The 16709-nt window shown below is 52.8% G+C and overlaps 1 protein-coding gene across 3 annotated transcripts in view; it reads right to left on the reverse strand.

The window, feature by feature from the left end:
- NSD2 (nuclear receptor binding SET domain protein 2) overlaps nt 1-16709 on the reverse strand; it is a 70592-nt gene that overhangs the window by 38290 nt on the left and 15593 nt on the right. For 2 of the 3 annotated variants that reach the window (XM_031438872.2, XM_064488781.1), the window contains exons 2-5: nt 10748-11373; nt 9776-9938; nt 1541-1707; nt 601-1086 (exon numbers count right to left, since the gene is read on the reverse strand). In XM_031438872.2, coding sequence (XP_031294732.1) covers nt 601-1086; nt 1541-1707; nt 9776-9938; nt 10748-11284 — 1353 coding nt within the window. In that variant the 5' untranslated portion in view covers nt 11285-11373. Of the gene's footprint in view, nt 1-600; nt 1087-1540; nt 1708-3973; nt 4191-9775; nt 9939-10747; nt 11374-16709 lie in introns of those variants that run through there. The other variant, XM_064488776.1, reaches the window with a different exon arrangement.

Here is a 16709-nt window from a genome sequence, read left to right on the forward strand (position 1 = left end):
CGCTCCAAGTGACAGCGAACAAGACCGAAAACGGGGCCCTGACCCCTTCAGCTCTTACACCGGAATCAAGCCTTTATGAGTCTGAAGAGATCATTTATTCTATGAAAACGATTAAGAATATTATTCAAATGCTTTAGTCATTTGAGTAATTTTCTTATTATTGTCCTTCAAACATCTTAGAAATAAATGCTCAACATACTCAGTGCTGGTGGCCACGTTAGGTTTGTAAATGAGGGTACCGTCTACGGGCCGCTTCAGAACCGCCCCCTGGAGAAGGCGCTACGCGGGCCCGGTGTTCAGGACCAGGCCGAGCCTCAAGCAAAGAGCGGCCCGCCGACGCCCACCCCGCCGACCTGCACCCCACCCTCTTCCCGGCGCTGGGAGGAACACTTCGGTCACCCAGAGGGTACAGGCAAGCAGCTTTGCCCCCAAGGGTTTAAGGGGCTGCTCCCCAACGCTGATCACACCTCCAGTCTACGAGGCTCCCCACTGTGAGCTGTGCGGGCACCGCCGGGAAACAGGAGGCCCTGCACTGACACTCCTCAAGCACAGAAGCCCCACCCGTGAAAACACCACCCCTCAAGCCCTCGCAACACCAACCTCGTCCCTGTGCTTCTGGCAGAAGACCAGGAACTGCGAGGCTGCGTCGCCCTTCCGGCCCCTGGGCGTGGAGGCCGCTGCCTTCTTCCTCCCCGGTGGCGAGCCCAGCCCTCTCCTGGGGCCGGCCTCCGCCGCCTTCTGCGGGCTGCTCCTCACGGCCCCAGGGTCGCTAGCCCGGCCCTCGGCAGGGCCACACAGTCGGGGCCCCCGCCTCCGCTTGACGGGAACACCCTGGTCCCCTGTGGACGCGGGGACAGCAGTGTCGTTGTCGTCCACGACTCCCGAGGCCTCCAGCGCTGGCCCCACACACTCCGTGGCAAGGCCCGCCTCCCTCGCCACGTGGGGGTTGAGGCGCAGCTGGCCCCCCGCGTAGAGGAAGGTGAACTTGGCCTTGCGCTCCTCGGCAGGCATGCCCGCGGCCGCTCCCGCCTGCGCAAGGCCCCTCTCCCACTGGGCCCTCAGCTTCCCTGGGATGGGCTTCAGCAGCTGGAAAGAGACATAAGACATTCTAAGTTTCATGACAAACATAAACGTTAACCCATGTTAAAGAAGGATCCTTTCAGAATTTCAGATACATTCAGAAATCAAAAACTATAAAAAAGAGTTAACTTGAAGGCTTTAGATGAAGTCCAGCCCAATATAACCCTCCTGTTTCTTTAAAAATCAATTCCAATCACATTTAACTAAGACACATATACATTACACACATTTGTATATGTACAAGGGAAAACAAAATTATAAAACAAATTATCTCTGCAAGTTATCAAAGGATAAAAAGGATAAGCTGCGTCTCCACAGAAGCCCGTCCTGCTGCGCGGCAGGCGCCCTCGGCAGAGAGGCAGCGGCAGGCGGGAGACGCGTCACAGCGCTTCAGACAAGACCCGTGATGAGCAACAGCAAAAGCGCGCCTCTGAAATCGTGCGTAAGGAACATCTATCACCTTGATTTTCTCAGCTTTCGTGGGTGCCTGCTTGGCACTTTCCTGGCGTAATTTTTCGAACTGTCCTTCCCCTTCAAAAGCGACAAGGCTCTTCTCAAACACCCACGCCCTTTCCGGGGCGTCCCCGAAGAACTGGACGTGATATTGGCGCGCACTCTTTCTCTGACCTAGTTTTCAAAATAAAACATTAGAACTTGAAAGTCAGAACCTAGGGCGAGATTAGGCAACTCTACTCATCATCACAGCACAAAGTGGGGAGCGCTCTCAGGCTGTTTTACTTGGTGCGGCAGAATCTGTTAGCCTCGGAACACAGCCTGCACTTTCTCCCCACCACGCTCCACGCCAGAAAGGGACACACGCTCATAAGACTTAGATAAGGTTCAAAACTGACCGGGAGAGGAAGCTGGCCAGATGCAGCCCTCGTCTCCCCCCTTCCAAGGTCCACTGGAGAAGGCGCCCAACAAGTAAGACAAGAGGGCGTCGGCAGGAGGTCCACTGGACAGAGGGGCCCAGCAGTGAGGGGCAGGCTGCTGTCGCCAGTCTGGCTTCAAATCCCAGCCCCCCACCACCAGCTGGGCAGCCTGAGCCAGCCACTCACTCATAGTGCCCAGAAGAGGGGGAAGAGCACCAATGGCCTCCAAGGGCAGCCATGAGGCCACAGAGTAACCCCCAGATGTCCACTGCTGTCACTCTGCCGCATCCGACAAGGGTTGGGGGGGGAATCTGAGTGAGGAAAGTGTCTACTTGGTCCCAAAACCCACAGAAGGGGGAGCCAGACTCGGCCGGTATGGAGTGAGGTTAAAGACAGCTGGTCACAGGCCAGAGCTAGGGGAGAGAAGGGGAGCCCCAGTGGGGAACTGCCAGTCCCTGCTCCCTCACCCAGAGCACCGGCCATGAGGAGTCAAGACACTTCCTAGAGAAGCAAGGCGCCCGGAGGAGAGACCTGTCCACTGAGTCTTGAGGAGACACTCCCAGGTAAGCAGCCAACGGCCAACCAGACCCTCTGAAAGAAGCTAACAGCCCCCCAACACGGGCTGCAGGCAGCTCTGAGGACCCAGCGCCCAGGACCCGCAAGGCCCAGAAAGGCGTCTACGCAGCAATTCCAAAATACAGAGTCGCGTCTCTGCAGGGCCACAGACACGATGCCGGAAGGAATGGCACCCCACAGACGGCGCTCTAGTCTGCTAGGAAGAGAGAACAAAGAAAAAGCAGTGCTGTCAGAAAGTTTAAAATACACCATGAAAATAAAACTCAGTAAGAAAGCAAGGATGAAAAGTTAAGAAATCTTCCAGAAAGAAGAAAAAGATTACAAGGAACAACATCCACTTCCACAAGGGCCACAGGGTCCGTCCAGAATGTACAATTCCCAGGTAAGTAGCCTCCTCGAGGGAGAAGCAGAGACGCTCATCAGAGAATTCACACGAGGACACGCCTCAGAACTGAGCCCCCCAGCGCCTCATCCCACTCCCCCATCAGGGCACACTGGTGATATTCCAGCTGCTGGCGGAGGGGAAGGGGACAGCTTCCACGTCGATGAAACGAGAAACAGGATGCAGGGTGCTCCAGGAGTAACTCTGGCTGCTGGAAGGAAATGGATTCATATCTTCAAAATTCTGAGAAGGGTGATTTTCAACATAAAATTTGATACCCAGCCAAACCATTTATCAAATGTGAGCACAGAGAAGCAGCGTCCTCCAAATCCAGGGACTCAAGTCTGTCTCCCACACGCCTTCTTAGGGTGACAAAAATGCACTCTAGCAAAAAAGGAAGTCTGATGCAGGAAGAGAGCACTGCGCACCCACAGAAAACGTCACATAACTCGGAGAGCACCTTAAAGAAAGGCTGCGGCCGCTGCCACGCAGAAGGTCGAGCGCGCCGGCAGCACAGATTAGGACAAGTAGGAGGAGCGGGGAGGGCCTCCTATGCCGAGAGAAGGTCTAGGCAGCCAGGAAGAAGGGGTGGACAGGGAGACCCAAGAAGCAGAGAAGGGAAACGGGAATCAAGCACAGGTTTTCCTTTTCTTGCCCAACAGGAGAAACAAACTATATAATAGGATGAGTTCAAAGGACAGAGAAATAAAGTCTTGAAAAAACTTCAAGCTGTATGAATAGCAAGGTACACAGTTTCAGAAGAAAGGCAATAATTAACTTGAGGTGAAATGAAAGGGTGAACAGGAAAGAAAACACAGGCACAGAGCACAGCTTAGCTCTCACGGAGCGACGTCCACAGTCAGAACTACGTGAACACGCGTCTGATGCAGCAAAGGCAATGAGTTAGTCACACGGGTCAGACGGGAGGGAAGGAAACAGGAACTGATCGGAGAGCTCAGTCTTCATTTTCTATAACAGAAAGTCAACAGAAAGCATCTAAAGCATAAATCAGAAAATACTAGTGAAAGCTGGAGAAAACGTTGAAAGAGTCAAAAATAATTACCTCCAGGGGGAGGAGGGGCCTCTTCCTTACTGGTAACCTCTCATGCAACTCGATTTGTTTGTGAGTGTGTTCACTTCTTTGATTCGAAAACAGCTAAGATTCAAAACCACGTCCAGAGATTTGTGCCTTCTTTCACTACTTTCACACCCTGAGAGAACTTCCCGTCTTCGTAAAAGTGAATGCAGATATGTCATAACGTTTGGGTAACGAAGAGAATCTGTCACAGTACGTATGATAAAGTAATACAAACTCACATCACTTTTTAAAATAAACAGGTAATAACACAGAAAAATGCTCCTCACATGTCAGCTGGAAAACAGCAGAAGAGAATATGACAGTCTGAACCCAACTTTATAAAATTAATTTAACATTTTTGAAGTTCTTTCCTGCCCAGAAATTTGGTAACAATATAACCCCATTTTCAAAACAAAAAATATACATATAAAACCCAATTTTCTCACATTTTTAAGGCTTTTTCTAATCCATATGAATTTTATCTTGGCCCAAGTTGAGAGGTGAATTACTCATTTTATTTCCCCACCATAAGTAACCAACTGTCCCAGCACCATTTATTAGTAATTCTTCCTTCCTGTGCTGATTTCTGATGTCCATCAATCATGGTTGGCAGGAAACCCTTATCACTGGTGCCCCACCACGCTCCTTTCTAGGAGAACCTGGCCTCCACCAGCAGCCCGGGGCCCTAACTTTGTGCTATGTTCCCTTCCCCCCCATCGTGGCCCACTGGACTCAAGGTGGCTCTGACCCTCTGGGCCAGACTGGGCCAGAGTCTCTCTCCAGATTCTGTGGGGCTTTTCAGTTGACAACAGCCATTCACACATGCAGAATGGGACCCACAGAGAGACAAGGCTACCTCAGAGCTGAAGCTCCAGGAAGGAATAGAAGCCGCGAGGACCTGGCCGAGGCCAGGGGTCTACAGAAGCAAGACTAGATAGAGTAGAGCACAGGGACGAAACCACAAGAAGGTAAGTCCCAGAGCTCCCCAGAACAGAGAACAAGCACCGCCACGCCCGAGTCTCCTGGTTCAGTCCCGGGGGGGGTCAGCAGAGCCCCCAGGCAGGCAAAGCAGAAACTGACAGAACGTCAAGCAGAGGGAAAGGCGCGTCCATGATCACAGGGGAGATGCTAACACATCTCTCTTCGTAGCTGATGTAACAAGCAGAGAAGAAGAACAATCAGATTACATGATCAAACAACCCAGAACATGAGAAAGCCAGATCACCTCTAATATTTTTAGAAAATTCTGGAATTTAAAAATAAAGCAATAAAGGTTCCCTTCCACAACACAGAAAAGGTGAAAACAGAAATCTCCACAACACAAAATGATCTGCTTCCAGACGCCAGTATCTACGGAGAAGACTGGGAGGACCCAGGGCGCCAGGGAGACAGGGACGTTCCCAGCTGTGAGAGAACCCAGTTTTCTTCACAGCCTAACATCCGAAACACACACTGACCTTCTGTTCCCAGCTACAGGGTCAGGCCTCCAAGCCGCTGGCGCACCCACCTCAACGCCTGGTGGACAGCAGCCGGGGCGAGTTCTGCCGCCACTGGTCGCAAAAAACGCCACTAGGAGAGCTGCCCTCTCCAAAGGGCCCTGCCTGAGCCGCAGCGGCTGGGCTGTGCTCCCTTCTGCATGTAGATTATACTTCAATTTTTAAATTTAAGTGCGCTTTTACTGATCCAGATTCAAGCTTGTCTACAATCCCAAGTATGAAAAATAATAAGTAGCCATACACCGCAAGAGAGAGAGAGGAAGGAAAGAAGGGAGGGAGGGAGGAAGTGAGGAAGTGAGGAAGGAAGGAAGGAAGGAAGGAAGGAAGGAAGGAAGGAAGGAAGGAAGGAAGGAAGGAAGGAAGAGGGAGAAAATCTGGGTTGGGGTGAGGAGGAAAAAAGTCCCCGCTTTAAGGGAGCCCACAACGAGCCAGCTCCATGCCAGGGGCACACTGTCCTCAGGTCCCCATTCTTCCCCAGCACGGCCAGCCTCACTCCCACTCCCCAGAGGCGCGGCACACCACGGGCTGGGCAATCAGACCTGGGCTGAGAGCACCCCGGGAGCCGGGCTCAGCGCTGCCGGAGACCTGCCTCACACACCCCTGTGACTGCTCCGTCTCCCGTGGCCGTGGACGCAACCAGAGCCCAGACCTGGGCTTCTACATGCCATTCTCCACTCAGAGGATCCAGGTGTCCTCTGAGAAATGGCCAATTCCAGGACTGAGACAAAGAAAGTGCCACAGAAGCCCAGAACGTCTTCAGCTGGGTCCCACGTAAGGAACTGCTCAAAGAGGGATGGAGATGCACAGAAAGGACACAGGTGAAAGGGGTTTCATGGGCTGCCCCGGCCAAACCTGGGACAATCTGAGCATTAAAAGGAGTGAGAACTGTGATGCATGAGCTACTTTCTAGGGGGAGCTCACCTTCCAAGAGAAATGCTCCTTCAACACAGAACATGATAAAGCAAACAATGGCCACCTGATAAGCCAGCAGGTCGTCACGAAGAGCCACAACCGCAGCAGGGCAGTCAGGGAGCCTGTCTCCCAGCGCGGCCACAGATGGCTCATGGAGGACGAAAGGGGCCGGAGAGCCCTGCTGCCCCCACCTCCTGGGGTGGGGCGGCCCACATGTCCTCTGCCACCGCCCTGTTCTCATAGGCTCCTCGGACCCCTTTTCTTTTCAAAGGTCATCTGAACCTCCTTCGCCTGGAAGGTGCTTACCCTGGCTCTCTTCCTTTCGAATTGCTTTTCAGATGCACATTATCAGTCTTCTGCAGTTGATCTTACTGTGATCACACGGGCGCCCTAGCTGGTGCCCTGACACCATTCCTAGCGAAGCACGCTGTAGAGCCGCACCCCTTCTTCCTGCAAGGGCTTCCATGAGGGGCCAAGTCTGAGCCCTTCCCACAAGGCACCTGCCAGGCCGGGTGGCCTCAAGTCTGCTCAGAAGGCCAGTGTGGCCACAAAGAGCGGGGCTGGGGTGGGAGCGCCGCTCTGGGCCGCAGAGGCTGGAAAAGGCGTGACAGCCAAACGCGATGCAGCCCCGACTCGGTCCTGCAGGGAGGAGCGAGCAGGCCTGAGGACACACTGAAGACTCCTGGGACGCCTAAGCCAGGACCCCACAAGGGACCAAGCTGCCGACGCGACGCTTCCCACGTGTGGTCGGGCTGCTGCCCCTGTTCTTAGCGGACTCTCGCTGACGTGTAGAGGTAAAGCGCTGTGACGTCTGCAGCCTGCGTTCAGACGGGCTGGCAGAGTGGGGGGTGTTCATGTGCGGAAAGACAGCGATGGGGCAGGTCAAGGGTTTAAGGCTGGCAACCCAGCTGAGGCTAGACAGGTGTCCACGCACTGTCCACTTTGAACAGTGGGCTTGAAAAGTTCTTAAGTGAAAAAACAAGCAAACAATAAATAAAATATTTTTTAAAAAGACAGACCCCAGGTGTAACCACTTGGCATTATGAAAACTGGGAGAGCACCCGGTAACTTTACGTTAGCACTAAAAATAGATCCAAAATTATTAAAATTAAATCACCAAAGACCAGGCTCCTGCAGGGGAAACACCTGCTCAAACAGCAGTGTTCACAGGAAAAAGCCTTACAGGTGACCAGGGCAGAGGGGTGGACACAATAAAAATTCAGGCTTTAAAAGTTAAAAAAAAAAAAAAAAAGGACGATAATGACAATGGTTGACTCTCACTGGTCACCGCGCTAAGGTCGTTTCAAAAAAGTAATGTTAGTATCTTCATTCTTCGGACAAAGGGAAACTGAGGTTTAAAAACATTAAGCAGTTCACGACCAGAGCAGCCGGCTGAGCTGGCCCCAAACAAGCTGGCCCAGAGCCCGCGCCTCCACTCAGAGGCCACTGCTGCAAGGCCGTAAGCCGAAGTGTGAAGGCACTTAGCCAGAGTGAGGGCTGGCGGGGAGAAACGGGAAGTGAGAGCTGGGTAAGAGTGGTGGTCGTGTGGACATCACTCGGAGCAGCTGGCGTAGACCACAGGACTCATCTGACCCCAAAGCAGGGGGACACACACAATGCAATCAGCTAGGTAACTAATCTCAGTAGCTGGAGCAAAGAGATGTCAGGGCCTCCTTCAGTCACAGGGGTCTGAGATGCTCAGAGGTCCACATGCACAGAGCAGAAATCCCAGACACTAGAAGAGTCACAAGAGGTTGCTTGCGATGTGCTACGTGAACAAGTGGTGAGAAGCCCGAAACCCACTTAGCTTCCACCTGTGTTGGCTGAGTGCGGCCCACGCCCGGTTCCAAGGGCCCCCCTCGCACAGCCCTGCTGCGCAGGCAGAGGCCCACGCCAACCACACCAGAGCAGCCCCGCTTCAGTCCCAGCGGGTATTTCTGATGCTCCAACCAAGTCTAGACCTTGGGGTGCATCCCGGGGTCCCTGAGGCCCTGGGACAGAACTCCCATGATTCTGGGGTCCTCCATGGAGTGAGAGCTGAAGCCGGCCCACAGGCACATGCCTGGGTCTGCGGGCAGAACCCAACGCCCCCAGGGGCAGGAGGCCAGGCCAGGACTCAGGGAGGGGCCCCTAGGACCCAGGCAAGGTCCTCTTCCTCCTGAATCCATGCCCATCAGGTCTGTTTACAGGAGAGGCACCGCCGTACCTCACTCCCAGCAGCACTGCCCCTGTAAGAGCTCAGGCCTCTAGCCCGAGACCACTCACGGGGACACGCACTCACGGCGAGAGCCAAGCGAGGCTGACCGGCTGGCAGCACTGGGCCGACCAACAGCTCTGCTCACCACGGCTCTGGGGGCACGGGTCCCCTGGGCAGTGACGGGTCGGCTCCAACTGGGTCAGCCCATCTCACCTTCCTCAAACCAAATGCAAACTTTCCTCTAGAAGAACTTTCCACAAGAATCTCACACCACCTCTTGTTTTTCTCCTGCAAACACACGTGAGCTTTTATGTGCTTCATGACCTGTCTAATTACCATTTAAATTGGTGTCTGCTCTAATCTGTGTCAATAACGTATCACATTCTCAATATACTATTCAGCTGTGTCCTGTACTGGTTTACATTCCCAAGTTTCCTTGACACCAAAGATGACTATTTCAAGTTTTTTTCCTTCATCCCACAGACCTAATAAAATAAACTGGGACATCTTTATAACTCAAACTTAGTATAAAATACTATTTCTGAAAGTCATGCTGACATAAGCAATCACAGGCTATCTAAATAATAGTAAACTTGTCATAAAACCTGAGGAGCAACACAAGGCAAAGACTGCTACCCCATCAGTACTCAGTCAGATAAGGTACATACCTGACTTGGACATAAAAAGAAAGGGCAACGTGTCACATCTGAATCACCAACCTTAGGCAAAGTTGCGAGATGAACCACAATAAACTTAACAACAAAAGCCCCAAACAACCTGGTTACCATGATGTATGAATGGCCAGTAAACACATGAAAAGACGTCCAACATCACCAGTCTTAAGGGAAAGGCAGCGGGTGCAAAGCAGAGCAGCTGCCAGGGCTGGGTGGGGGGACTGAGGGCTCCCCACTTCACAGGGCAGGATTTCAGAGTCCCAGGACGAAAAGAAACCTGGTGATGGATGGCGGGAATGGCTGCACAGCAATGGGAACGCATTTCACACCACTCAACTGTGCACTCAAAATGGTTAAGATGGTAAATTTTATGTTTGTGTATTTTAACACCAAAAAAAAAGGAAAGAAAGAACCAAAGCAGGGCTATTTAAGGAAGGGTAGGAGAGAAGTCTAGAGACGCAGACAACTGAGGCCGAGCAGAGCGCTGGAAGGGCAGCCCACGCAGTACCTTTCAGCTTGGTGTAGCTGTGCAGGAGGGGGTCCGCCGAGACCATGCACGGCCACCATGGGTACCCGGACACCTTGGACCACACCAGATCGCCCACGGTGTATTTCAGCTGGTGGTCTTTGTCTCTGCCCGTGTTTGCACAGGATTCTTTCTTAGCTGGAACCTGACAATGAACAACAAAAGACACATCCAGGGGGAAGGGTACAGCTCAGTGGTAGAGTGTGTGCTTAGCGCGCATGAGGTCCTGGGTTCAAGCCCTAGTACCTGTTAAAAAGTAAATAAATAAATAAACCTAATTACCGGCTCCCTTGCCCACCCCTCCCAAAAAACAAACAAACAAAAATAACCTTAAAAAAAGACACATCCAGTGCCCGCCCCTACACCAGCCCTCCGTCCACAGAAGACAGAGGCTCACTCAGGCTGGGGTCCGACACGCACACGCACACACCTCTGACAAAGGGTGCTTTTCCTCACTGGCTCTTAGGTGGCAGCCTCGATACCACTGCATCGAAACTGTCTCCTGCCCTCAGCTATAAGGCATAGGGCAGGTGCCCAACACTACAAAGATCTCTACATAAACCTATTTCCTTTGGCCTGGTGGGTGTCTTCATCCACCGGCCAAAGAATCCGTACTCTGACCCTCTCACCCCTTCTGAGCCCCAGTCTGCTGAAGCTCCTCTGGAGAGAGGACCCGGGTGGCGAGGACGTGGCGGGACCTGGCAGCGAGTCTCGGCTCCACCATCCGAGTCTCGAGGCTCTAGGAGCCTCAGCCTCCACTGACAGCCCAGGCCAACCAGGAGGCTGGAGGCCTGACGAGGGGCCCTCTGCACACCAGGCCCCATTCCTATCCAGGGGCACAAGCACGGTCAGCGTGACCTCGGGCCTCCCGCCAGGAGTGCTCCATACCCAGAGTGTCCCCTCGTGGCCCCCCAGGCTCACCACCCCGCCCCAGGCAGACCTCGTCTCAAATACCTTTTTATCCGAGGGACTCGAAATCCGGGACACCAGGGCTGCCTCCACAAGGCCCTGCTCCAGCAAGGAGTCGTACTTCATGCTTCTCTTCCTGCTCCTCCGCGCCTTACTTTCTGGACCGTGTCTGTTCTCTTCTGATGGGGGCCCAGCAGCAGCACCGTCGCCACAGATGGAAGATTCAAAGAGAGGTTTCCCATTCATGTACGTCTTAGTGATTTTCAGCTTGATTTCCGGAGAGCCATTTTTGACAGGGGTAGTGTTAGGCGGTGTCCCAAGTCCCTTCATTTCCGGGGACTCAAAACGCAACCTGGCATCGTGAGCACCGGGCTCTCCGTTAAAGACGCGGGAAGTGAGATCTTTCAGCTTCTCAGTCGGGATGAAGGGCAGCGCCTCGTGGCCGTTGAACTTGGGCACCACCCCCTCCTGCAGGCCTGCGGAGAGCGGGCCTTTGCCGAGGAACACGGAACACTCACGGCTCACTTCACAGCTCTGCGTCTTCCCATTTGTGCCGCCAACGACCTCCGGGGCCTGCTTCATCTTCACGCCCTTGACCGCCTTCCCAGCAGAAAGACAACTGTTTCTGAGGCTAAATGCCACTCAGCCCAGATGCTCCCGTTCTTAGAACACTGCGGTATCAGAAACACAAAAAGAAAAAGAAACATACTACATTTAAATCCCGAAATGAGTATGCCAACAAAGCTCTCCACCACTTTGTGGGGTTTATTGAGGCAATTTATGGTGCTTTGTATAATGAGTTCGGTCACAGGAGGCAACTCAAATATCACAAAAATGACAAGAATCACAAAACGGTGCAGTGAAAGGAAAGGGACGGACACCAGGCCAGGGGACGGAAGTCAGGCTGCCATCCTGACCAGCAGTGGGCCATGGATGCCCACCCATCTGCTCCCTCACCTGGGAGACCAGATCACCTGTGGCAGGTCACCTGCCACAGGGACAGTGCCTGAGGCAGTGACCACAAAGCCAGGCCCGTGAGAAGGATTAAGGGGAGGCACTGAAGACCAAACACAGTTCCTCATGTCACAGCTGAGGGGGACCAGGATACACCTGAGATAACCAGTCGGCAAAGCTCAAAAACCCATCTCCCACACCTGGCGGGGACGGTGAGACGGCTCAGTCTGGCCAATCCCTCCCAGACCCCCACCACACCAGGCCCAAAGTCAGTGCCCTGACAAGGAGCACCACGTCAACAGTGAAGTCCAGTTACCGTTCCTGTGACGACGAATTGGTCCGGGGCGGCACCACAGGGCCTTACTTTGCACAACTCACCAAGTGATGAGGGAGGCCCGGGGGCATGGGATCTTCCCGGCACAGCTACAGCCCTAGCTGGGGACACCCGGTGGGCAGCCTGGAACAGTAACAGGCAGGCACCGTTCCAGCTGGGATGACACCCACCAAGTGCACGACAGCCACCAACGAAACTCCTCCAAGAAGGCGGCACGCGGGCGCATCAGACCCGGGGAGCAGCCGGGCCGCACGTGGGGACAGCTCTGCCCCCAGAGACGTGTGGCGTTGCCTCGGGGCTGCCAGTGACACCTACTGGGGAGGGTCAAGGGTGCAGCTAAGCATCCTCAGCACACATGGCGGCCTCCCAGCAAAGAGCTATCCGGCAGAGAAGGCGCTGGCGTGCGATGTGCAGCAGTGAGGAGCTGTCCGGGCTGTGACCCCCGGCGCCCACGGAAACAGCCAGGGTGGCAGCCGCGCAGCTGAGGGGGGCCCGGGGAGAGGAGCCCACTTAGCACCCTAAGTCCAGCTTAGCCGCACACACACGAGAGCTCTGACTCCGCAGAACTGTTTCTGCAGGTAAATCGGTGCAGCTTCCTATTCTGGCTCACATCAGCCTAACTGGACAAAAGTAGGAGACGAGCACCTAAAGGCACTAGGGAGAGAGCGAGCCGGGGGAGCTGCTGGGCCGGCCCCTGAGCGGGCGGGAGGCAAGCGCAGTGGGTGTGCCGGGGAAGGGGAGCCCCGCCCAAATAAATCCAGGTCTCCACACGCACAGGGCAGAGTCCAAACAGCCTAGCTTAGGGAATACCAGAAGCAAGACTCAGCTGCTAGACAAAAACAAACCAAAGCAACACTCTCACCCGAGGACGGCCACCGTCAGACAGACAGAAAGCAGGTGCCTGTGACGCTGTGGAGAAACTTGAACCCCTGTGCACTGCTGATAGGATGTAAAATGGCGCGGCTGCTGTGGAAAACACTACGGAAGTTCCTCAAAAAATTAATATGACCCAGCAATTCCACTTCTGGATACCTACCCAGGAGAACTGAAAGCAGGATTTCAAAGATATCTGAACCCCGTGTACAGAACAGCACCGTCCACAACAGGCAAAGGCGGAAGCAGCCCAAGTGTCCATGCACACAAAGGACACGCCTCAGCCCTAAACAGGAAGGACACTCTGGACGCCTGCTACAACCTGGATGAGTTCTGAGGACATTCCGAGTGAAATAAGACAGTCACAACAGGACAAATACTGTGTGACTGCACCTGTGTGAGTGATCAAGTCCATAAAGACAGATGGCAGAACGGCGGCTCCAGGAGCCAGGGGAGGGGAGAATGGGGAGCTGTGGCTTTCGTGGGGACAGCCTTTCAGATTTGCAAGATGTAAAGAGTTCTGGGACGGGTGGTGGTGACGGCTGCACAGTGTGAGTGTACTTAATGCCACTGAGCAGAACAAAGAACGTCTGCAGCGGGTCATCCCGGCACCAGGGTGAGACCCCGGCGGAGAGTCCCCGCACAAGTCACGTCACACCCACTGCCACTCCTGCCCCTCACAGCAGTGGCTCGACGGCCCTGTCCTCGCATCCCCCTCGTCAACACACGGGGCAGCTCGGTCTCTCCAGCTGCTGTGTACCATCCAGCACGCAAACGTACCATTCCTACTGTTTAAGTCTTTCCAGAACACAGACAACGATGGAGTTTCCCAAAATGATGCATGAGGCTGGCACAGCTTTCACACCAAAACCAGGAAAATGAACGCAGAAAAGAGCCACAGACCAGGAGCAGCGTGACTGCCAGCACCAGGCGCTACGTGGTAAGACACTAAGACTAAAGAGGGTTTACCCAGAAATGACGACTCAACGTCAGGAACTCCATTAACGTTCTGTCACCTGTTAACACATCGCAGGAGATTTCTGGTGAAGGCGGCCAAATTATTTTTTTAAACAAAAAAGAGGTTAGCTATATCACCTAATTCAAAACAAGAAAGGGGAAATCTTCAGGTCCAGAAACGAAGAAGGAACAGCACTGAGCCTCACAGGGCACGGGCTGCCCAGGACAGGACCACAGGATTCAAGGCTGTGCTCGGCGGCCAGTGCGGAGCTGAGGGCCCCCGCGCGGCGGCGGCCGGTCGGCAGGGCGGAGCACGGCTGCCGCGGTTCGGAGCACAGCATGAAGGCCACAGCCCGCGCTGGAATCTGGCCCCGCCGCCACTCACGGTGGCATAGGACTGCACCCTCTCACCTGCACTCCGGTTCCTGGGGACCGAGGGCCAGCCCACAGGCACCGCCCAGAGAAGACCAGAGTGTCGGCTGTCACAGCACTGTCACCAGAGCCTCACCACTGGCCAGCCCACGGCTGGCTGGGCCACAGCAACATCCACCCGACGCCCCTGGGGAGACAGAATCACCCTAGAGAACTCTTGCCTCACAAGGCCGTGGTGCCCCAAATCCTGAGCCAAGAAACCCAGATAAAAACGGGCCTAAAATGAGTGGCGCTGGCAGGCCCTGCATGGCAGCTGGGAAGCTGCTCAGGGGGTGTTCTACAGCCCAGAGCCTGGGTGCGCTCCCTGCCGAGGTGAGCCAGGAGACAGAGGTGACATTGCACACAGCCGCCACCACCCGGGAGGGCTGCCCACAGAGCTAGGCATAGAGCGATACGCAAGGTCTTCCACAGAATAACATAGGAAGTTTTTCATTACTCGCAGATTTGAAAAAGAAAACTAGTTACTGAAATAAAAAAAATTCAACAGCTGAGTTGAATATAGCAGACTAAATACAACTAAATGTATAATTAATAGATTAAAAGATAAATCTGAACAAATCACCAAGGCCTATGACTGGTAAAGAGAGGAAAAGTATTTGAGTGATTAAGAGACATAACATTCATACTTCATTCTTTCAAAAATTTATAATGCACCTAAAAAGTGCCAGACACTAAATTTTAGGTGTTAGAGTTACAGCATTGGTCAAAATGAGATAAAACATACTCTGCCATCCTAGCTAATACAATAAGACAAGAAAAGGGAATAAAAGGTATATAAATTGGAAAGGGAGAGCTAAAACTGTCTTTTGTTCACAGATGACATCAGCATCTGTGTGCAAAATCTGAAAGAACAGAACAACTCCTGGAACCTACAAGCAACCGTAGCAAGGCTTCGGGAGACAAGGCTAATGACACACAAGAGGCAACCACTTCCCCACACGACAGTGGTGAACGGGTACAATCTGCACTCAAAAAAGTGGAACACTTGAGAATAAACCCAGCAAAACACGTACAAGACCCCAGTGCGGAAAACTACAAACCCCTGGTGAGGGGGAGCAAAGAAAAGCTAAACAAACGGAAAGACGTTCCACATTCACAGACAGGATGGCTCAGTACCATCATGATGTCCGTTCGTCCTAACTTGATCTGCAGGTCAAGCGCAACCCCGTTCAGAATCCCAACAAGCTGTCCTGTAGATACCAAAACTGCCCCTGAAGTTCAGGTGGGGAAGCAGAAGACCAAGAACAGCCGATGTAGCACTGGAGAAGGACAAGCTGGAGCACTGGCACGCTGGGCCTCCAGGCACCGTGAAGGTGACGGAGCCGGTGTCATGTCGGCAAGATGACAGGCAGAAAAAAAGATCAGCAAAGCAGGCCAGAGAAACCAGAAGCAGACCCTCAAATAGAGGCAACTCATCTTTGACAAAGGAGCAAAGACGACACACTGGAGCAAAGATAAGTCTTTTTTAAAGACAAAATAAATAAACACACCAAACATGTAGATACAGAGAAGAGTAGTGGTTATCAGAGAAAAGGTGAGGTGGGGAGGGTGACACGGGTAAAGGGGCCAGCTGTATGGTGACAGATGGAAACTGACTTTCTGGTGGTGAGCACACTGTGGCAGACAGAAGTAGGATTATAATGATTCACACACGAAACGTACTATAAGCCAACGTTCCCTCAAGAAAAAGACAGTCTTTTCTACAAATGGTGCTGTAACAATGGGACATCTACATGCAAGAAGAAATGAATCTACACAGACTTTACACCCTTCACAAAAATTAACTCAAAATGGATCATAAATCTAAATGTAAAATGCAAAAGCACAAAGCCTCCAGAGAAAACCTGAACCTTGGGTCTAGCAGCAACCTTTTAGACCTTCTAGATAAAACACCAAAGCAAAAATCCATGAAAGAGATCATTAATATGCTGGACTTCAGTAAAAAACGAACAAAAAAAAACACCTTCTGCTTTATGAAAGACAATGTCAAAAGGATGAGGAGACAAGTCACAGATGGGGAGAGAATATCTGCAAAAGGCATTATGTGACAAAGGACTGTTATCCAAAATATACAAAGAACTCTTAAAACACAGTATGAAAATAAACCACCCAAACAAAACCGGCCAAAAATCTTAACAGACACCAAAGAAGATACACAAACAGCAAATGAGCATATAAAAAGACGCTCCACATCATGTCATCAGGAAAATGCAAATTAAAGTGAGACACCACTCCACACCCATCAGAATGGCCAAAATCCAGAAGACCGACAACACCAAGTGCTGGCGAGGATGTGGAGCAACCGAACCCTCACCACTGTGCACAGGAACGCAGACTGGTGCAGGCACTTTGGACGACAGTGTGGCGGCTTCTTACAGAAGTAAACACACTTCCACCGTATGACTCGGCGATCCCACTCCTTGGTGTTTACCCAAATTGAAAACTGCCATCCATACA

This window comes from Camelus dromedarius, chromosome 1 (assembly GCF_036321535.1).
Source record: "Camelus dromedarius isolate mCamDro1 chromosome 1, mCamDro1.pat, whole genome shotgun sequence".
NCBI classification, from domain to species: Eukaryota; Metazoa; Chordata; class Mammalia; order Artiodactyla; family Camelidae; genus Camelus; species Camelus dromedarius.